This window comes from Sinohyriopsis cumingii, chromosome 9 (genome assembly GCF_028554795.1).
Source record: "Sinohyriopsis cumingii isolate HCF-2022 chromosome 9, ASM2855479v2, whole genome shotgun sequence".
Lineage (NCBI taxonomy): Eukaryota > Metazoa > Mollusca > Bivalvia > Unionida > Unionidae > Sinohyriopsis > Sinohyriopsis cumingii.
Genome location: NC_142969.1, coordinates 12,890,251 through 12,911,636, shown reverse-complemented (window position 1 = coordinate 12,911,636; position 21,386 = coordinate 12,890,251). Strand labels below are relative to the sequence as shown.

The 21,386-nt window shown below is 32.9% G+C and overlaps 1 protein-coding gene across 2 annotated transcripts in view; it reads left to right on the top strand.

The window, feature by feature from the left end:
• Positions 1–21,386, top strand: part of LOC149791283 (leishmanolysin-like peptidase) — an 86,048-nt gene that overhangs the window by 25,943 nt on the left and 38,719 nt on the right. For both annotated transcript variants that reach the window (XM_089969800.1, XM_089969799.1), the window contains exons 8-11: positions 2,408–2,525; positions 4,514–4,621; positions 12,191–12,267; positions 20,896–21,006. In XM_089969800.1, coding sequence (XP_089825926.1) covers positions 2,408–2,525; positions 4,514–4,621; positions 12,191–12,267; positions 20,896–21,006 — 414 coding nt within the window. The remainder of the gene's footprint in view (positions 1–2,407; positions 2,526–4,513; positions 4,622–12,190; positions 12,268–20,895; positions 21,007–21,386) is intronic.

The following is a 21,386-nucleotide window of genomic DNA, read 5'->3' as shown; positions in this document are numbered from 1 at the left end:
TTTGAGATTAAGGGATGAAACTTGATGTACATCATTACTAGAAGGTGTTTTTTAGGGCATTGCAAGGTTTAGGTAATGGCTCAGTGTGTTGCGTCTTAATTTGAACTTTCCCTTGCACTCTATAATTTTAAGGGAATTGAGACGAAAGCATGAAATCTGGGCATCATCACAGAAAAGTTGGTCTTGATTATATGCATCTCTCAGTACCATATCTTCTCCACAATGAATATCACTGCAACCTACATTTAACTTTTGAACTGGCTTGGGCAAGATTTGCGTTTACCTCATAACCAAATGGTTTTTTTGGCAGCCTGTATATATACTGTTGATCTAGGTTCATGAATGTTGATGAAGGGATGCATCTGTATGAGGACTTTTGCTTTATCTCAAATGCAGGTCATAGTGATCCATATTTTGTCCATCACTGACTTTGGTAAAATTGTGTTTTGACATTTTTTCTTAAGTTCATTGGTAGAATCAAGAGTAGTTAATTATATACATTTCTGTTCGTACCACATCTTTACAGCAAGAGAAGGACATGGTGACCTATATTTTACATCTTAGTGGCATGGATTAAGTTTTTGCATTTAGTTCATAAGCAAATACATTGTATGACCCTATAAGTATAATGAAACTTGTTGACAGGATGCATCTTATGAATACTGCTATTCTCTGTTCGTGAAAGTGAGTCGTTCTGACTTGTATTTCATGCTTCACTGATTTGTGTTAAATTTCAACACTATTAATGCCAGAATCTTCCAACTTTTTTTACTGCATGCATCTCACTTACCGCTACACTTTTACAGCAAAAGGTCTTTGTGACTTACATTTCACATGTAACTGGCTTGGGTTCTTTTTTGCATTCATGAAACTTGGTAAGGGGATGCACAATTGATGAGTACTATGTCAAATAAATTCATCACTGTGACCCATTTTTTATGCTTCTTTTACTTTGGCAACATTTGTGTTTTAGGTTTATTTCTAAAGCTCTGGTAATGGTACATTTGTAAAAGTAAATGAGTGTATGGATCCCTATTAGTACCACACCTCAACAAATGAAGGTCATTGTGACATACATTTTACATATTAGGTTAACATTTTGTGTTTGACTTATAACCAGATATATTTGTGGCACCTGTAAGAATCCTGAATCCTGAGGGGATGCATAATGATGAGTACTACCTGGCACAGAAGTAGGTCATTGTGACCCATAGTGTATGCTTCACTTGGGTTCAGTTTCACTTGTTCATGCCAGAATCACCAACCTTGATGACTATGCATCTCTGACTCCTATTTATGATTCACTAACTTTGATTATCTTTTATTGTTGTTGTTGTGGAAGAAACTGGAAAAATCCCAGGAAGAACCACTGACCCATGGGAAGCTACTGGCAAGCTTTCTCCCATACCCTCATAGGTCAAACCCAAGACTTATACCCACAAGAACAGAAGTGAGATGGCAGCGATCGATAAAGATAAGCACTTAAGACCACTCAGCCACCTGAAGTCCCAGTTACATTTTGTGTTTAAAGTTTATTTCTAAAGCTCTGATCAGAGTAGACTCATCTTACTAGTTGATTGTATGTGGCTCTGTTAGTACCAGACCCTTACAATAAAGGTCATTTTCATCTAAATTTCACATTTAACTCTCTTAAGGTTATCTATTAGCATTTAGCTCATATTCCAGATTGGTTTCTTATCTACTGATAATACAGGAATTGTGAAACCTTGTGAGAGGATACATCTAGAAAAGTAGTACACCTACATCTTGAAAGAAGGTCAACATTAACTCATATTTCAGGCTTTACTTTGTTTCTATTTGATTTTTTTACCCATTAAACTGTATACATCTTAGTACAGTATAACCTGCCTTGAAAGACCACCCATTCTACCTAAAAGTATGGTCTCACAGCAGTGGTCTTTCAATACAGGTTTAACTGTACTACAATCATATGTTTGGTCACAGTGACCTATATATAATCTATTACTGGCATTGGTAACGATTCTACATTTAGCAAGTTTTGGGCATGTTATGATCTTTTTTACTTGTTTATTGTTTTGATTTCCCAAATATACAAAATATATTTTGCAAAAATTAGCAAAAGTAACACAGAGACAAATGAAATTTAGTATGCCTATTTGTATGTTTAAATAGAAGTTCAGATTATATTTTCATGTCATGATAGCAGTTTTCACATTATTCTACATATTACAATGTTTAGGACTCTGTGAATGTATCTTCTTTTTTCAGCAAGAGTATATTGTGTGTCTTTAATTTTTGGCAAGGGCATGTCATTCATATCTTCTAGTTTTGGCAAAGACACATCATGTATCTTCCATTTTATGGCAAGGGCAGATCATGTATCTTCCATTTTTGGAATATAATAAAACTTGGTATTTGCCTTCAGCATAGGAATACATCAGTGGAGTGACAAGGTGGTCAAGAAATTCACAAGAAATGACTGGAAACTGAAGAGTGGAACAACTGCAAAGACGGTCGATATGATCATCACACCAAATGTTGTGGTATATTATATTGTTTTTCTGGTTTTATTTCATGGCAAGATGTATTACCCATCCTGCATGCATTGGCAGTCATTATGGTTTGAAATTTTTGCGATGGTTTATGTCACAACTGCATGTTGTATGTGTTATTTTTTAAAGATTCTTTTTTTCAAATTACTTTTGAATATTAATCTAGCTGCATATTTAGTGTCTGCGTTGTGAAAAATACACACACTGAAATTTTACCAGTGAGACACAAATGGAATGAGAATAAATGTAAACCAAATACCGTTGAAATACAAACAATTTGAGTTCATTATGAAGAAAAAGGAGACGGCAAACACAAAATTCCAAACCAAACAAAATGCAAATGCATTTCATGGATAGATTTTAAAATCATTTATTTTCAAGCTGCCACTAACTCTGCTGTTTAATGTCCATGATGCTTAAGAATTGGAAATTTTTACATTGACACTTTGTACCCCTTACATTAATTGTACAGGCAGAGATGAAAAGAACAAACTGTTGATGTGATGACATTACTGGTAGTTTATCAAATAAAATACAGGTGTTCACCAACATGTACAATTTCGACTTAAAACATTTAGCATTGATATAATTTCTTGTTAATTTTTTTAATATTTATTTTTTTTAGTAATGACTAAAATATAATTAAACTATTTGTCTACAACAATAACATTCAGGTTTATAAATGACTAAAATGAATGGTGTTAAAGTTAACTAAATGACCACAACTGTCACGTAAGTCAAGGGTTATCTACATAACATTGACAAATAACCATCTATATTTTTACACTCATTGCATTACTGATGTATTTTACTAGATTGTAATTTCAAAGTGGCCTTTTGCATTTAATTCATCTGCTATTTCATTATTAAAGTTCGCATTTAAATAAGACCAGATACAAAACCTATAGTTATCTACCTTTAACACTTTCCAGTGCAGAAAACCCAACTGGTTTCAAGGGTTTTTTCAGTTTAATAAATCCTTAGATTTCACCTCAAGTGAGATTCTGTTAGTTAATCAAACTTGACAAATATCATTTATGATTCTGATGGACTTGTCATAAAGTTACCAGTGTATCTCATTCCTCAGATGTTTCTTGTGACAAGGACTATTTGTGTGACAACTATATTTGTGATTTTCAGAAGGAACATATATTCAGCTAATCCTTCATTTAATATATATATTTAAAAACAAATTAATTTTCAGCATTCATACACACACACACACACTGGAGGCTCGCATAATTACATTCCCACTATCTCTCTCATCACAAAAGTATATTTATATAAAAAAAATCACATCTGCAAACCGAAAACTTGTAAGAGTATTTACACAGTCTCCGATATACCATGAGTTTTATTTAAAAAAAATAGTAGAAAGAAATGGTTTGTAAAGTTTACATTTTTTTTACAAAATCTAGAGCATTATTAGAGACAGTATGCATACTTAAAAAAAATTTGACCATAGTATTTCAAAACATACTGTGATATATATCTTAATATGCTGCAATTAGGAACCAACAATTTAATTTGCTTGTGGAGGGCCTTGGACTTTTTTTAAATGATCATAATCATTGCATAGCTCTGTTAAAGTTGAAAATTTATATTTATGTATGTATTTGAACATCAGAGAACACCACTAATTACATCATTCTTAGGAACAGGAAAACTGCAACTAACCCCTCCCTCTCACCTCCAGAAGAAAGCAACTATCTGTATTTTAGTCAAATGGGCTTTTGGTTTTTATTTTACTGTATTATATACCATGCATTCAGTTTTTAGATATTTTACTGTATTATATATCATGCATTCGGTTTTTGGATATTTTACTGTATTATATACCATGCATTCAGGTTTTAGATATTTTACTGTATTATGTACCGTGAATCGTTTTTTTAGATATTTTACTGTATGATATACCATGCATTCAGTTTTTAGATATTTTACTGTATTATATACCATGCTCTGTATTTTTATTACAGAAGGAGGTAAGGCGCCATTTTAACTGTTCGACACTCGAAGGTGCAGAGCTTGAAGACCAGGGAATGAATGGCACTGCTGTCACTCACTGGGAGAAACGGGTATTTGAGGTTTGTACACCATTCTCTATTACATGAAGAATTCAATCTGAATAATTGATTCACTAAGTGTGCCTCTTACTCGTTTACATGTGTACAGGGCCAGAAACTTAGATTGGTCCGAGGTCAAAGACTGATTCTCTTTAGTCATAGATCAGCCGTATGTAAGCAGCATTAACCTGTCAGACTTTGTAATATTTTTTGTTCTTATAAATTGAAGAAGATACCAAAAGTATCGAGAAAGTTAACTGAATCTTTTGTCCTCACACTTGGGACTTCGTCAGCAAACTGATTTAATCTCTACTGTTTTTTTTTTACCCTCAGTCTTATACCCAGAGGGATGCACTGTTATATGAACTCAAAATAGTCCTAAAATAGTGATTTTGTACAAAAACATTAGCACTTCAGTGAATAATTTAAATAAATTCTCTAAAATTTCAACTGAAAGCTGTTAAAATAGTAATTTTGCTTACTTCTCCCTTACATAAAATCCTGAGGGCTGTTCCAGTAAAACATATACCCCCCGGGGGGAAGGCACTTTCAAATTCAACCAACCCAGAACAGAAGCAATTTAAAAAATTATGATCCACCGTCAGATGTGTTTTAATCGAGAAACACTGCCCCCTACAGCAGAATATTTTTTAAACATAATTTCTGGCTATGGGTTAGTGGGCAGTAGAAGTGATTTTTATATTGGATTGGGGACAGAAGCGATTTAAATGACAGCTGGCTGGAGGTAATCTACTGAATTCATATACATCATACAATCTACTGCATATTTTTATTTGTATTCATTCATTATAATCAGTCTTTTGTCCTTTTGCTTGTTTGTTAGCCAAGTATGTCTCTGATACTGTGAAATCAGATTTTCATGGTGGCTTATTATTTGTAGATGTCATTGATCAGTCCCTTAATACCTACTAATTTAACATCCATGAATACAGATTTTATAATAGATATTTCTATTCTAATACAGAAATCATGAATTTGTATCCTTACTAAACTCTTGTGTTTCCTAAAGTGATCAATATGTCTTACTATTTTTCTTTGTTCTCAGGCATGCTGCTTTTGATTAGAATTATAGTTAAATCTTGTATTGCTTTAAATGTGTGGTCAGATTCTATGATTCTTTATTATTTTTTCCAATAAATGTTTTGGTAAACTTATATGATTTGTCAGAAGAAAATAAACTGATGCCTGTGGAAGTGATGTTGCATCATTTGTCTACCTTTACACTATATCATTTCTTGTAAGAACATCTTTTTCAGTTACCGGTCTTATTTTTACGCCTTGTTGCAAGACTAATATAAAGTTATAAAAAAATATAGCAAGTCAAACATTTTTATATCACAGATTTAATAAAATGGATGAAAGTCAATGAATCATTTTTCCCAGAGCACTCATAAAATCAGTCATTGCAGTTAACTGTATTGTCAACAGCATCATAATCATCACTGATGGCCTAGCAGTAACATTCTGCACTTTCGATCCAGTTGTCACAGGTTCTATCTCCCACTTCTAGTCTTTCATATAAGACTTATACCTATGGCCTGAGGGGCTTTCATGGCAGAGTGGTATAAGATGCTTGTCTTGTGATACAGGTTTGAGGGGCTTCCATGGCAGTGGTACAAGATGCTTGTCATGTGATTACTTGCCTCCAATGTGCTAATGAGAATGTTGCCAGTTACTTGTGGAAAGTCAGTGGTTCTACATAAGTGGTGTTTGGTGTCTCAAAAGGACTTGGATTTTCTTCAGCAGTAAAACTGGCTGCCATATATAGATTCTCTTCATCTGAAAATTGTGTAAAGGCCATAATGATCTACTGAAACCCCGAGATCTCATATCTAAATGACTTCAGCTGTTGGAGATAAACATCAAATCAATAGAGGCTCCATGTGCCCAAGTGTACTAAGGTGCTTGCTTTTACATCACTTACACATCTCACAGAGTGAGTTTGTGTCACAGATCAACCAGTTTAGGTTGGTGGTCTTTCGGGGTTCTTCCTCCACCTAATATATTGTAAAAAAAATCACCAAAAAAGCCAAAATCAAACCACACTGAATCAACCAACTAATCAACTGTGGCAACAGCAGCAAAGGTACTAGTCAATCATTTTTGCCACAGCTGTATGAGTTTATAACTTTTGACTCAATTAATTTTTGTAGACCTTTGAATATCGTCAGTTATGCCTTTCTGACAGTTACCTAAAAGTCTTCATCAGTTAGAACAAATGGAATTTTCATGGTGAGCATATGAGATGGAAAAGTCTTGAGCAATCCTGCATCCCACACTGCCGAAAAGTTTACATTTAAGCTCACTTAAATTTTCTCTTAACAATGTTCATTGTTCCAACTAGAACTGTTATAACTTATTCAAGCTATATTCACCAATATCTGATGATATGCATCTGTAATAAATATTTGTAACAAAGTATGAGAATGCATCAATGTTTTTCAATGATGCATTTGAATTGAGCAACAACCACAATCAACAAACCAAGAAATCAAATTATTCACAAAAGATTTTTAATTTTTTAAATTTGCCAAATATTTTTTCCAACCATACTGATTCAGTGGACATATCACCAGAATGGACAGAAACAGACCAGAAGGTTAAAATCAGTATGATACATCGTTTAAGTAGCTAAATTTATATTGGTTTAGTTTACTCTACACCGTTTATTGTCTTCCTTTTGATGAAATTTCTTACTGAAGCTAAGAAAATAATGTTGCACACATAAAAAGAGGCACACTTCTACTCATTATTGTTTTTATTATACTTCTCCATTCCAGCCTGTTCTAATGATCTTCTACCCCCACATACTGTTTGTCTTGTTTATGATATGCATCTAAATTTCTCACTTTTCCTACTACTATACATATGTTCTGTGAATATGCATATCAGTGTGAAACACAATGGGGAGACTAAATCCAAGATTCAAAACCTATACATTTCTGGATGTATTCTGCTTGGATTCCATATTTCTGCACAAAACTCAGAGGTCAGGACTCTGCACTAATTCAGTTCCCACTGTAAATTTGTACAAACACCACGATATTAAAATTCAGTAACTTTAAATTTTGAGTGCTTATGATCAAATTTGTATCAGTATAGACACATCTATGATGACAGCTTTTGTGAAGAAAAAAAAAAGCATAACAGCTGCACCATTTTCTGGATCTATACAAATTTGAAATGTGTGCTTTCAATACTGCATCAAAGAGTCAGCTGCTGATTTCAGTAATGAGTCGTCCAAACTCGGGTCTGTAAAAGAATGGAAACTATTGTTGTTCTAACAGCACTGTAATATGGCAATAATTTCTGTCCACTTTTTACTTTAGTCCCTTGCTAATTAATAGTTTTAGATTTTACAACACTAAGCACATTTTACCTTTTGACAATAACACATCATTTTCAAATATTTAGATTGCAAGAAAATAGAAGTTATAATTTTATTAAAAGCACTGGTACCAGTAAGACTAAAGGAGATGGTAAAAAAAAAAAAAGAATCAGGATGAACAGATTAGTTGTGTAGTAAAGAATCCATATATCAGAATGACATCAAGTATTTTTTCATCAATTTCATCATCAGTTAATGATACTGCTTAAAAATGTATTGTACTAGATAATAGACTTTTTTTAGTTATCCATTTTGCAATACAAATACCAAATGATGGCTTGGAACTAAGTACCACCATGATCAAAATATACATAGGAAGAACCGAACACAAACAGGACAAATTTTATCCATCTTGCTTTGAGTTTACACAGATCAGTCTCTTATGTTTATTGTCATTTAATTTTTACACATAGACAGCATGTACATCATTTGGTCATACATCTGCATGATACAAAAGTTTGTCTTTTTATTCTTTTGTTGTTCAGTGGTTCTGCCAACTTGAGATCTACACACACTTAATTATGTTGTATGAGGATTCTCTGATGTTCCCTATGAACATTAATCTGTTAATTGTTTCTGAATTTAATATGATCCACCTCCTCTGTGTATGAATATTATTCTGTGCTGTGAACGCCTTTCATTGCCTGCTGTCTGAAACGCATATGCATAACTAGCTTGAACAAGTTACTGTTCTTTATGGTTGTGCAATTTTCAACATCTCACATGTATGGCCCCATGGGTATTCTCTCTTGGATATCTCTGTCCCAGAAAGAAAAGTTTTGAACCAGAGGTATCGTTAGGATTTTAAAACTAAGAGTCCATGGCTCCCATTTTGGTAAAAATATGAGTCCCATCAGGAAAAGTTGCAGTCCCCTCTCAGAAAACTATGCCAATTATAAGAACTATTGGTTGCTTTCAACCACTAAATTCTGTCATTGTAAATATCATCACAGCTAACTGATCAACACATTTTCCCACTATGCAGGTGACTGAAGCAGGACTGACAAGTCTTTGAATTTTACCGCCCACCTAAATAAAAAAATTGGCATCCAAATACACGTGATTATAAGCATTTCAGAGACCTCTGTCAGTTTTCACTAACATAAACCCTGCCAAAGATTCACTTCCTTGAATCAGTGTTTTGCTGCCTCTTATGCCAGATTTATCTCTTCCATAATGCTGTTTTAGGGTTTTAAGTCCAACATTCCCATATTCTGCTTGTTTAGACATAGGTATATTTAATAAATATAACCAGCATATTGTCCATCCAACACGTACATCGGACTCGCACTCAACATCAATTTTGGGCTCAAAATCACACACTGGTATTTCCAGTGACATTTTTCAAATGTCCAACAGACCGATATACATGAAATTCATTGTCATCATAGCTATCACCAGCCAGTATTTGCCGACTGAAAACATCGTCTGAAGACAAACCGTGTTGTGCTTCAACCATTTTGGTTTCCTGTGTGGCCGTTATTGGAAACACGCATTTATAAAACTTCCACGATGAAAGTAAGGCTAAAACTCCATAAAATGCCTGTTCTATGGCCAATGAACAAATAAAATTTCGTTTAACAGCCATTCATGTCGAACCGAAGTATCCAGATATCTGTATGTGGCATCAAGCATTGTGAGAAAGCTGCGGCAGCGCGAATTACATCGCGAAATGCACTTTTAAAGTTAAAGTTAAAAGTTTAATAAAAATTCATTACTGCGCAAAGCACTTTTATTTATATCTGCAGCGTTGACGTAATTTGCCGAACGCGTATCACTGCTTTAAAAGTATGCAAATTCATACAAATTACGTGCACTCGCATGTACTGGCATCATTTTCTGACCCAATGTTTTATTCATGTTAGACCACTAGGAGGGGGGAGGTAGATGCTATTTTAAATATATATTCGGTTTTTTCTTCTTCTTTCTGACAACTCCACCAGCGATTTCTCATTTTGTTAGTACAACCCACAACTGAAGTGATTTTCCTAACCAATCTTCCACTGTCAGAATCAAAATAGTTCGAAACCACCTCCTACAGACGTTTTTTGAATGCCATCCCCGGGGGGGATATATGTTTTACTGGAACAATTTTAAAAGAATAATTTTTGTAAAACAATTGCATTGTTTGTATCAAATCACTATAATACCTCTGCTTTGATATATTTTTACATTGTTTTGTCTTGTATACCCTGTCAACCATTATGTTTTTGATATAACCTCACCTGTATATTAATTATGCTTATTTGGTACATTCTGTACTCCTCCTCTCCAGTAAAGCAATAAAAAGTTGCTGGTCATTTTTATTCTCATCTTGTTAGTTCCACACCATGTAAATTTGAGGTTTTAGAAAAATAGGTTTCTGTATAATGTTAGTATGAGGGTACATTGCAGACAATCATGAACTTTCCTAACACTATCATTATGTTCTATTTATATCATGATTATGTTCTATTTATAGTATCATTATGTTCTATTTATAGCATGACAAATTTCTGAGAAAACTGATAGGTTTCCTCAGCATGAAAACCTGTCTTGCAGATTCATTATACTAATGAAGAAACTTTTTATGGTGCAAGCTGTTATTTGACGCTAGCATCATCTACGTGGTTTGTGAATGCTAAATGACTGAACAGTGTTAGTGGAAAGGGATCTATTTAAAATTTAAAACATGTCTGATCAGATAAAGGATGGATCATTGGGGGCTTAGAAATTTAATCATGCGATTGTTTTAATGCATTTAGGTCATAGCCATGCTTGTTGCATGATTTGTGGAGTTGACTTTCCAATTAGTTCTGGGAAAGTTTTTTATGCTTTACTTCTCATTAGCCTGGCAGGTACTTGTATTTATTTATGTCCATTGTTTAGCAGGCTGTCAGGACAACACTGGTTATATAGTAAAGATTGCAATGGTAGCAAATAATATTACTTAGAAAAGGGACCCAACATTTTGTTGTAAAATCACAATAGTCTCCATTTATTTTCTGCACAATAATTGTCTATAGTGGCTGCATGGAGACTGTTGAAAGTTTTGTTCATTACGTTCTGGGTGTTACATACATTTCATTCTGTATTGTCTTTCTTTTTATAAGTCTTAATAATAAATTGAAATTGTATTCCAAGTCTGTTTTGCATCAGCAATTAGTCTTATGTTATGATTGGCCAGTGTCATTTTTTTTTTTAATTGTCTATAGTGGCTGCATGGAGACTGTTGAAAGTTTTGTTCATTACATTCTGGGTGTTACATACATTTCATTCTGTATTGTCTTTCTTTTTATAAGTCTTAATAATAAATTGAAATTGTATTCCAAGTCTGTTTTGCATCAGCAATTAGTCTTATGTTATGATTGGCCAGTGTCATTTTTAGGTCATTAGACCTTTTACTCCTTCAGGGAATTGTTCTTTATGGGCCTGTCTTACATCATCACACCTTTTGCAACCTTGTGGCTGTTACTATGATTGGTCAATGTCATTCTGCAGGTCATCACACCTTTTACAACTTCACTAATATTTCTGATGTGGGTCAGTGTCATTCTGCAGGTCATCACACTTTTTACAACTTCAGGAATATTTCTGACATGTGCCAGTGTCATTCTACAGGTCATCACACCTTTTACAACTTCAGGAATATTTCTGACATGAGCCAGTGTCATTCCATCCTCTGGGATATTTTTTATTGCAACCTCCAGGATACTTTGTGATGGGCTAATGTCATTTTACAGACAAGCAATGCACAGAATTAATTTTTAAAGAGTATTCCATAAAACTGGAAGGAAAAGTAAAGACTTTGAAGTAATGGGAGGTTGGAAGGTGCGAGTACAGGGAGCAGCAAAATGTAACCAGCTCTTACATATTTAAGCAGATAAATTAACTGCCTGCTGGTACTTCGGGAAATCTTTAATGACATTCCCTTATATGAAAAATTTAAACTCTGCATTTGTTTCACTCCCACTGAATTAAAATTCTTGTTTTATTTGCCCCTTAAAAATTGCAAATGGCCCATTGTTATTTTTACTTTACTAGAATACGGAAATAGGTCATCTGCCAATCATGAGGTCTCGTATCGATTGTATTAGCTAGGAAGATCCCTCTGATTTACTTTGGATGACTCAGTTACTCTATGGCTCACATCTCTTTTACATTATTATTGGTATAGAAAGTAACCGTAACTTGTTTTTCAGAATGAAGCAATGACGGGTACCTATACTCAGAATCCAGTTATCTCTCGAATCACATTGGCTTTAATGGAGGATACAGGGTCAGTATTTGAAAATTACAGCTTTTTAAAGATAGTCAAATAAATTGAAACACATCAACATAAACCGCCACACTGTAGCAGTCATAGTGATATGACTGAAACTTTGTTAAAGTGACATTAAAAAATCCAAAACACAGACAAATATTTTCAAGTAATAATTATTTAGCACCCATTTAAGCCCAGATTGTGAATTAGCAAAATTGCTTCAATTGTTTTTTTACTGTATCCAGTTCTGACAAATGAATTTTCCTACAATGAGTCATATCAAGATTTGTGTACCTCAATTTACCCATCTCCATGAAAAACCTTAAAAAAAATAAGCTTTTATAATTTCATCTCGACATTGGAGATACATTTTTTCTTTCTAAAACCAGGCATTCATTCTGAATATTTTCACATTCAAATCCTGTGTTAATCACTGAGCTAGATAATTGGCAGCATGAGGTATGTAAGGGGTGAATTGTTATGTACATTACTAATCAAATCCGTATGTAAGGGTGAATTGTTTTGTACATTAGTATTCAAATCCGTATGTAAGGATGAACTGTTTTGTACATTAGTATTCAAATCCATATGTAAGGGGTGAATTGTTATGTACATTACTAATCAAATCCGTATGTAAGGGTGAATTGTTATGTACATTACTAATCAAATCCATATGTAAGGGGTGAATTGTTATGTACATTACTAATCAAATCCGTATGTAAGGATGAATTGTTTTGTACATTAGTATTCAAATCCGTATGTAAGGGTGAATTGTTATGTACATTAGTATTCAAATCCATATGTAAGGGGTGAATTGTTATGTACATTACTAATCAAATCCGTATGTAAGGGTGAATTGTTATGTACATTACTAATCAAATCCATATGTAAGGGGTGAATTGTTATGTACATTACTAATCAAATCCGTATGTAAGGATGAATTGTTTTGTACATTAGTATTCAAATCCGTATGTAAGGGTGAATTGTTATGTACATTACTAATCAAATCCGTATGTAAGGGTGAATTGTTATGTACATTACTAATCAAATCCATATGTAAGGGGTGAATTGTTATGTACATTACTAATCAAATCCGTATGTAAGGATGAATTGTTTTGTACATTAGTATTCAAATCCGTATGTAAGGATGAACTGTTTTGTACATTAGTATTCAAATCCGTATGTAAGGGTGATATGTTTTGTACATTAGTATTCAAATCCGTATGTAAGGGGTGAATTGTTATTTCCGTTAGTATTCAAATCCGTATGTAAGGGGTGAATTGTTATGTACATTACTAATCAAATCCATATGTAAGGGGTGAATTGTTATGTACATTACTAATCAAATCCGTATGTAAGGGTGAATTGTTTTGTACATTAGTATTCAAATCCGTATGTAAGGATGAACTGTTTTGTACATTAGTATTCAAATCCGTATGTAAGGGTGATATGTTTTGTACATTAGTATTCAAATCCGTATGTAAGGGGTGAATTGTTATTTCCGTTAGTATTCAAATCCGTATGTAAGGGGTGAATTGTTATGTACATTAGTATTCAAATCCATATGTAAGGGGTGAATTGTTATGTACATTAGTAATCAAATCTGTATGTAAGGGGTGAATTGTTATGTACATTAGTAATCACATCTGTACGTAAAGGGTAAATTGTTGCGTACACCGCTAAATAAATTCATAGATAAGGGGTGAATTGCCTGTCAGATTTCACCTAACATGATCTGGTTGTGACTTCTCCCTCTTATTAAATAAATAAAATATTCTTATAAAACTTGTATGATTGTAATAAGTCTTTTAAAAAAACTGATGTCAATTATATACAAGATTGTTGGAATTCTTGAATGATTTACAACCTGCCATAAATTGGCTTTCTTTTCTGGAAATTCTGTGACCTCATAAATGTGCTGTGCTAAACAAATTCACTCAGGGCTGTTACATTTAAACATACATGGTACCCAGAGAAGGCAGTTCTTAAAAAATATATCCTGGGGTACTTTAATTTCAGAGTTCATATTGAAATGATAAGAACTTTTAAATTGCATCTGTGGGTGGATACCTCACTTTAAAAGTGCCTTCCCTGGGTCCCATGTATTTTGTAAAGGAACAGCCCTCAGCAACAGACTCTTTTCTTGATGTATTTTATTACCTTATCATACAATCTTCAACCTGTGCAAATAGGACAAATGTTTAAAATGTTCATTCCATTACAGTATATACTTGCTCACAAGTCCAGTCCAACTGCAAACTGCACACACCCACATCTACCATTGCATAATATGCCTGCAGATCTGGTTTTGTGCAGTTTGTTTGGAGTACTGATAGTTAATAGAGTATTCTATGTAATAGCTATTACTTGGCAATAGAGATTTGCCTAAGAGTAAATCAGAAACTACATACCAGCATATATATATATTTTGTTAATGATTTTAGAGTGTTTGGATCCTTAGCTAAGTAAGAATTAAAAAAATTGAAAGAAAACTTTCAATACTCTATCATTTCACAAGTGATTATCCCCAGTGGATATGTGCATGGCATTAAGAGTTAGGTAATTCATTTTTTTTAAATAGTTTTCAACTTTGCCATTTTTTGGTTTATATGTTATATATTTGGGATTTTTTTGTCAACTTCCAAATTTTTATTTCAATATAGTTAAGATATTTGAACATTTTACTTTTTAAATTTTGAAATGTTCAAAGTTTTTCTTTACCTACATGCATATGGCTGACATGCTAAAGTTATTCCCCTTTCCTGCCTATGTACTTATTGGGGAAAAGAAGGCAATCAGGTCCATGAACCCATTTCTAGTCTTGATCATGTTTAAATTGTATGTGCTTTAGAAGTATAACTAAAAAGATGTTTTGCAGCATCATGTCTTAACAGTCGATCTTGTTTGCAGAATTTTATTTAGTTTTATTGCTTTTCATTTCACAAGTACAGTGTGTATTTTGAATTGTACTGAATTATTATATTATTATGGTCAACATGATAAAGACAGGCAATAAGTACAATAAACTCTGCAATATAATGATACTGTAATGAATGAGGCATCAGCTGTGTGTACACTCCCATTTGATTCAATTCACATAGTACACTCCCATCTTCAATTCACATTGTACACTCCCGTCTGCTTCAGTTCACATTGTACACTCCCATCTGCTTCAGTTCACATTGTACACTAACATCTGCTTCAGTTCACATTGTACACTAACATCTGCTTCAATTCACATTGTACACTCCCATCTTCACAATTCACATTGTACACTCTCATCTGCTTCAGTTCACATTGTACACCCCCATCTGCTTCACTTCACATTGTACACTCACATCTGCTTCAGTTCACACTGTACACTCACATCTGCTTCAATTTACATTGCCCACTAACATCTGCTTCAATTCACATTGTACACTTCCATCTGCTTCACTTCACATTGTACACTCCCATCTTCACAATTCACATTGTACACTCCCATCTGCTTCAATTCACATTGCACACTCCCATCTGCTTCACTTCACATTGTACACTAACATCTGCTTCACTTCACATTGTACACTAACATCTGCTTCAGTTCACATTGTACACTAACATCTGCTTCAATTCACATTGCACACCTCCCATTTGCTTCAATTCACCTTGTACACACCCATCTGCTTCAATTCACATTGCACACTCCCATCTGCTTCAATTCACATTGCACACTGCACTTGTATATTATGTGTATCATCTGTTACAACAATATTCAAATAGACTTATTTAAATTTTGCGATCCCATTGATATTCAGTCAGATTAAATTGAAATGTACTATTGATATCATTCAGTCAGATTAAAATTGAAATGTACTATTGATATCATTCAGTCAGATTAAAATTGAAATGTACTATTGATATCATTCAGGTTAAAATTGAAATGTACTATTGATATCATTCAGTCAGATTAAAATTGAAATGTACTGTTGATATCATTCAGGTTAAAATTGAAATGTACTATTGATATCATTTAGTCAGATTAAAATTGAAATGTAGTTACAGTTATGACAGTGATAAAAGTTAATGTTCAGATCACATTTGGAATCTCCAATTGACTTGATTCTGGTAACATATCAAATAAAGCATTTCCTTTGGAATTTCCTGTTGACTTGATTTTGGTGGCGCTATACAGTTTCGCATTTTCCATAGGGTTAAGATTTTAAAGAAAAAGAATTTCCCCGGCTTTCCTTACTGGTTATACTGGCTATTTAAAAAAGACCTTGTTTATCTTAGGTATAATAAAAAGAACCTTTAATTACCTTTATTTTGATGTATGATTGATGGGTGTACTATGGGTTATAGAGTATACAGCTTGGCCTTACTTCAAATGTGAACCTTTCAAAAAAGTGCTAGCTCTACTTGGTCATTTTCACTTCCTGAACTTCAGAGGTAAATTGTATAAAAAAGAGCCGATAACGTTTTTTTACATTTTACATATTTGGTAATTCATTTATTGCACTTTCAGAAGCTGGTATTGTCTAGTCTGGCAAAATTCATTTTCCCTATTTTAATAGCTGCTATGTATAGTGTACTTTAGACTAATTCAGGCTGATTTTTTAACACAAGGGAGCAGTCATTTTAGTTAGCAGTGTGCTTAAATCATGTAAAATTTCCAAAAGTACAATATCCAAAGAAATATCATCCACATTACATTACTGTAGCATATAGGTATGCCAACATTCTCTCCATTGTGCATGTTTTAAATGCAAACTACTTCACCTTACATACGTCACTCTCTTTAAAGTACATATTAATTGGTGAGCACCCACTTTAATAATATATGAAATAAAGCATTTCATTTGGAATTCCCAATTGACTATGTTCTAGTAACTTAACAAAAAAGGTGTTTGGTTTAGTATTCCCCATCTACTTTGATTTAGTAACATATCAAATAAAGCATTTCATTTGGAATTCCCAATTGACTTAGTTTTAGTAACATATCAAACAAAGCATTTCATTTGGAATTCCCAATCGACTTAGTTTTAGTAACATATCAAACAAAGCATTTCATTTGGAATTCCCAATTGACTTAGTTTTAGTAACATATCAAATAAAGCATTTCATTTGGAATTCCCAATCGACTTAGTTTTAGTAACATATCAAATAAAGCATTTCATTTGGAATTCCCAATCAACTTAGTTTTAGTAACATGTCAAATAAAGCATTTCATTTGGAATTCCCAATCGACTTAGTTTTGGTAACATATCAAATAAAGCATTTCATTTGGACTTCCCAATCGTCTTAGTTTTAGTAACATATCAAATAAAGCATTTCATTTGGAATTCCCAATTGACTTTGTTTTGGTAACATATCAAATAAAGCATTTCATTTTGGAATTCCCAATCGACTTAGTTTTAGTAACATATCAAATAAAGCATTTCATTTGGAATTCCCAATCGACTTAGTTTTAGTAACATATCAAATAAAGCATTTCATTTGGAATTCCCAATCGACTTAGTTTTAGTAACATATCAAATAAAGCATTTCATTTGGAATTCCCAATCAACTTAGTTTTAGTAACATATCAAATAAAGCATTTCATTTGGAATTCCCAATCGACTTAGTAACATATCAAACAAGGCATTTCATTTGGAATTCCCAATCGACTTAGTTTTGGTAACATATCAAATAAAGCATTTCATTTGGAATTCCCAATCGACTTAGTTTTGGTAACATATCAAATAAAGCATTTCATTTGGAATTCCCAATCGACTTAGTTTTAGTAGCATATCAAACAAAGCATTTCATTTGGAATTCCCAATCGACTTAGTTTTAGTAACATATCAAATAAAGCATTTCATTTGGAATTCCCAATCGACTTAGTTTTAGTAACATATCAAATAAAGCATTTCATTTGGAATTCCCAATCGACTTAGTTTTAGTAACATATCAAATAAAGCATTTCATTTGGAATTCCCAATCGACTTGGTGTTGGTAACATATCAAATAAAGCATTTCATTTGGAATTCCCAATTGACTTACTTTTAGTAACATATCAAACAAAGCATTTCATTTGGAATTCCCAATCGACTTAGTTTTAGTAACATATCAAATAAAGCATTTCATTTGGAATTCCCAATTGACTTAGTTTTGGTAACATATCAAATAAAGCATTTCATTTGGAATTCCCAATCGACTTGGTTTTGGTAACATATCAAATAAAGCATTTCATTTGGAATTCCCAATCGACTTAGTTTTAGTAGCATATCAAACAAAGCATTTCATTTGGAATTCCCAATCGACTTAGTTTTGGTAACATATCAAATAAAGCATTTCATTTGGAATTCCCAATCGACTTAGTTTTAGTAACATATCAAATAAAGCATTTCATTTGGAATTCCCAATCGACTTAGTTTTAGTAACATATCAAATAAAGCATTTCATTTGGAATTCCCAATCGACTTGGTGTTGGTAACATATCAAATAAAGCATTTCATTTGGAATTCCCAATCGACTTAGTTTTAGTAACATATCAAATAAAGCATTTCATTTGGAATTCCCAATTGACTATGTTCTAGTAACTTAACAAAAAAGGTGTTTGGTTTAGTATTCCCCATCTACTTTGATTTAGTAACATATCAAATAAAGCATTTCATTTGGAATTCCCAATTGACTTAGTTTTAGTAACATATCAAACAAAGCATTTCATTTGGAATTCCCAATCGACTTAGTTTTAGTAACATATCAAACAAAGCATTTCATTTGGAATTCCCAATTGACTTAGTTTTAGTAACATATCAAATAAAGCATTTCATTTGGAATTCCCAATCGACTTAGTTTTAGTAACATATCAAATAAAGCATTTCATTTGGAATTCCCAATCAACTTAGTTTTAGTAACATGTCAAATAAAGCATTTCATTTGGAATTCCCAATCAACTTAGTTTTAGTAACATTTCAAATAAAGCATTTCATTTGGAATTCCCAATCGACTTAGTTTTGGTAACATATCAAATAAAGCATTTCATTTGGACTTCCCAATCGTCTTAGTTTTAGTAACATATCAAATAAAGCATTTCATTTGGAATTCCCAATTGACTTTGTTTTGGTAACATATCAAATAAAGCATTTCATTTTGGAATTCCCAATCGACTTAGTTTTAGTAACATATCAAATAAAGCATTTCATTTGGAATTCCCAATCGACTTAGTTTTAGTAACATATCAAATAAAGCATTTCATTTGGAATTCCCAATCGACTTAGTTTTAGTAACATATCAAATAAAGCATTTCATTTGGAATTCCCAATCGACTTAGTTTTAGTAACATATCAAATAAAGCATTTCATTTGGAATTCCCAATCGACTTAGTAACATATCAAACAAGGCATTTCATTTGGAATTCCCAATCGACTTAGTTTTGGTAACATATCAAATAAAGCATTTCATTTGGAATTCCCAATCGACTTAGTTTTGGTAACATATCAAATAAAGCATTTCATTTGGAATTCCCAATCGACTTAGTTTTAGTAGCATATCAAACAAAGCATTTCATTTGGAATTCCCAATCGACTTAGTTTTAGTAACATATCAAATAAAGCATTTCATTTGGAATTCCCAATCGACTTAGTTTTAGTAACATATCAAATAAAGCATTTCATTTGGAATTCCCAATCGACTTAGTTTTAGTAACATATCAAATAAAGCATTTCATTTGGAATTCCCAATCGACTTGGTGTTGGTAACATATCAAATAAAGCATTTCATTTGGAATTCCCAATCAACTTAGTTTTAGTAACATATCAAATAAAGCATTTCATTTGGAATTCCCAATCGACTTAGTAACATATCAAACAAGGCATTTCATTTGGAATTCCCAATTGACTTAGTTTTGGTAACATATCAAATAAAGCATTTGATTTGGAATTCCCAATCGACTTGGTTTTGGTAACATATCAAATAAAGCATTTCATTTGGAATTCCCAATCGACTTAGTTTTAGTAGCATATCAAACAAAGCATTTCATTTGGAATTCCCAATCGACTTAGTTTTGGTAACATATCAAATAAAGCATTTCATTTGGAATTCCCAATCGACTTAGTTTTAGTAACATATCAAATAAAGCATTTCATTTGGAATTCCCAATCGACTTAGTTTTAGTAACATATCAAATAAAGCATTTCATTTGGAATTCCCAATCGACTTGGTGTTGGTAACATATCAAATAAAGCATTTCATTTGGAATTCCCAATTGACTTAGTTTTAGTAACATATCAAACAAAGCATTTCATTTGGAATTCCCAATCGACTTAGTTTTGGTAACATATCAAATAAAGCATTTCATTTGGAATTCCCAATCGACTTAGTTTTGGTAACATATCAAATAAAGCATTTCATTTGGAATTCCCAATCGACTTAGTTTTAGTAGCATATCAAACAAAGCATTTCATTTGGAATTCCCAATCGACTTAGTTTTAGTAACATATCAAATGAAACATAGATTTCATGATAAGGTGAGTTACAGTTATTTTACAAATAACATTTTTTTCAATCATAAATGTGAAAGATGTAATATGATTGGAGAATAGAAAGTGATCTTTATTTTTATTACACTTGATTTTGGTCTGACCAGGAATTAATGGGAACTAGTTTTATATATATTTACAGTTGGTACAATGTAAACTACAACAATTCTGAGGAACTGGAGTGGGGAGCTGGCCTTGGCTGTGACTTTGTCAAGAAAAGCTGCTTTGAATGGATAGAGACAAGACAGATAAAGTAATATTACATGAATAATATCTTAAGTTAAACTCAGTATCATGGATGACCCTCTTTTGGGTATTTACTCATTTTCATAAGTATTATTTTAAGTATCATGTTCTTCTCTGAGGCAAATGTCACACTGGCCATTCTCACTCATATTCTTCTCTATGAGGCAATGCATTCTGGCTCCCATTAGAGCTTCATAATCAGTTATGTGAGAAATGTGCAAGCGGAATTTTTGGTTCCCACATCTTGGTCTTTAATCCAAATTTCAGATTTTCATCAGTGTCTCTGCATATTCCGATTGTGGATCAGGCACACTAGCATACCGCATTGTGGACTAGCATACCGCATTGAATGCACTGAAGTTTGCGCTCGCAAAATAAACTGTAGAC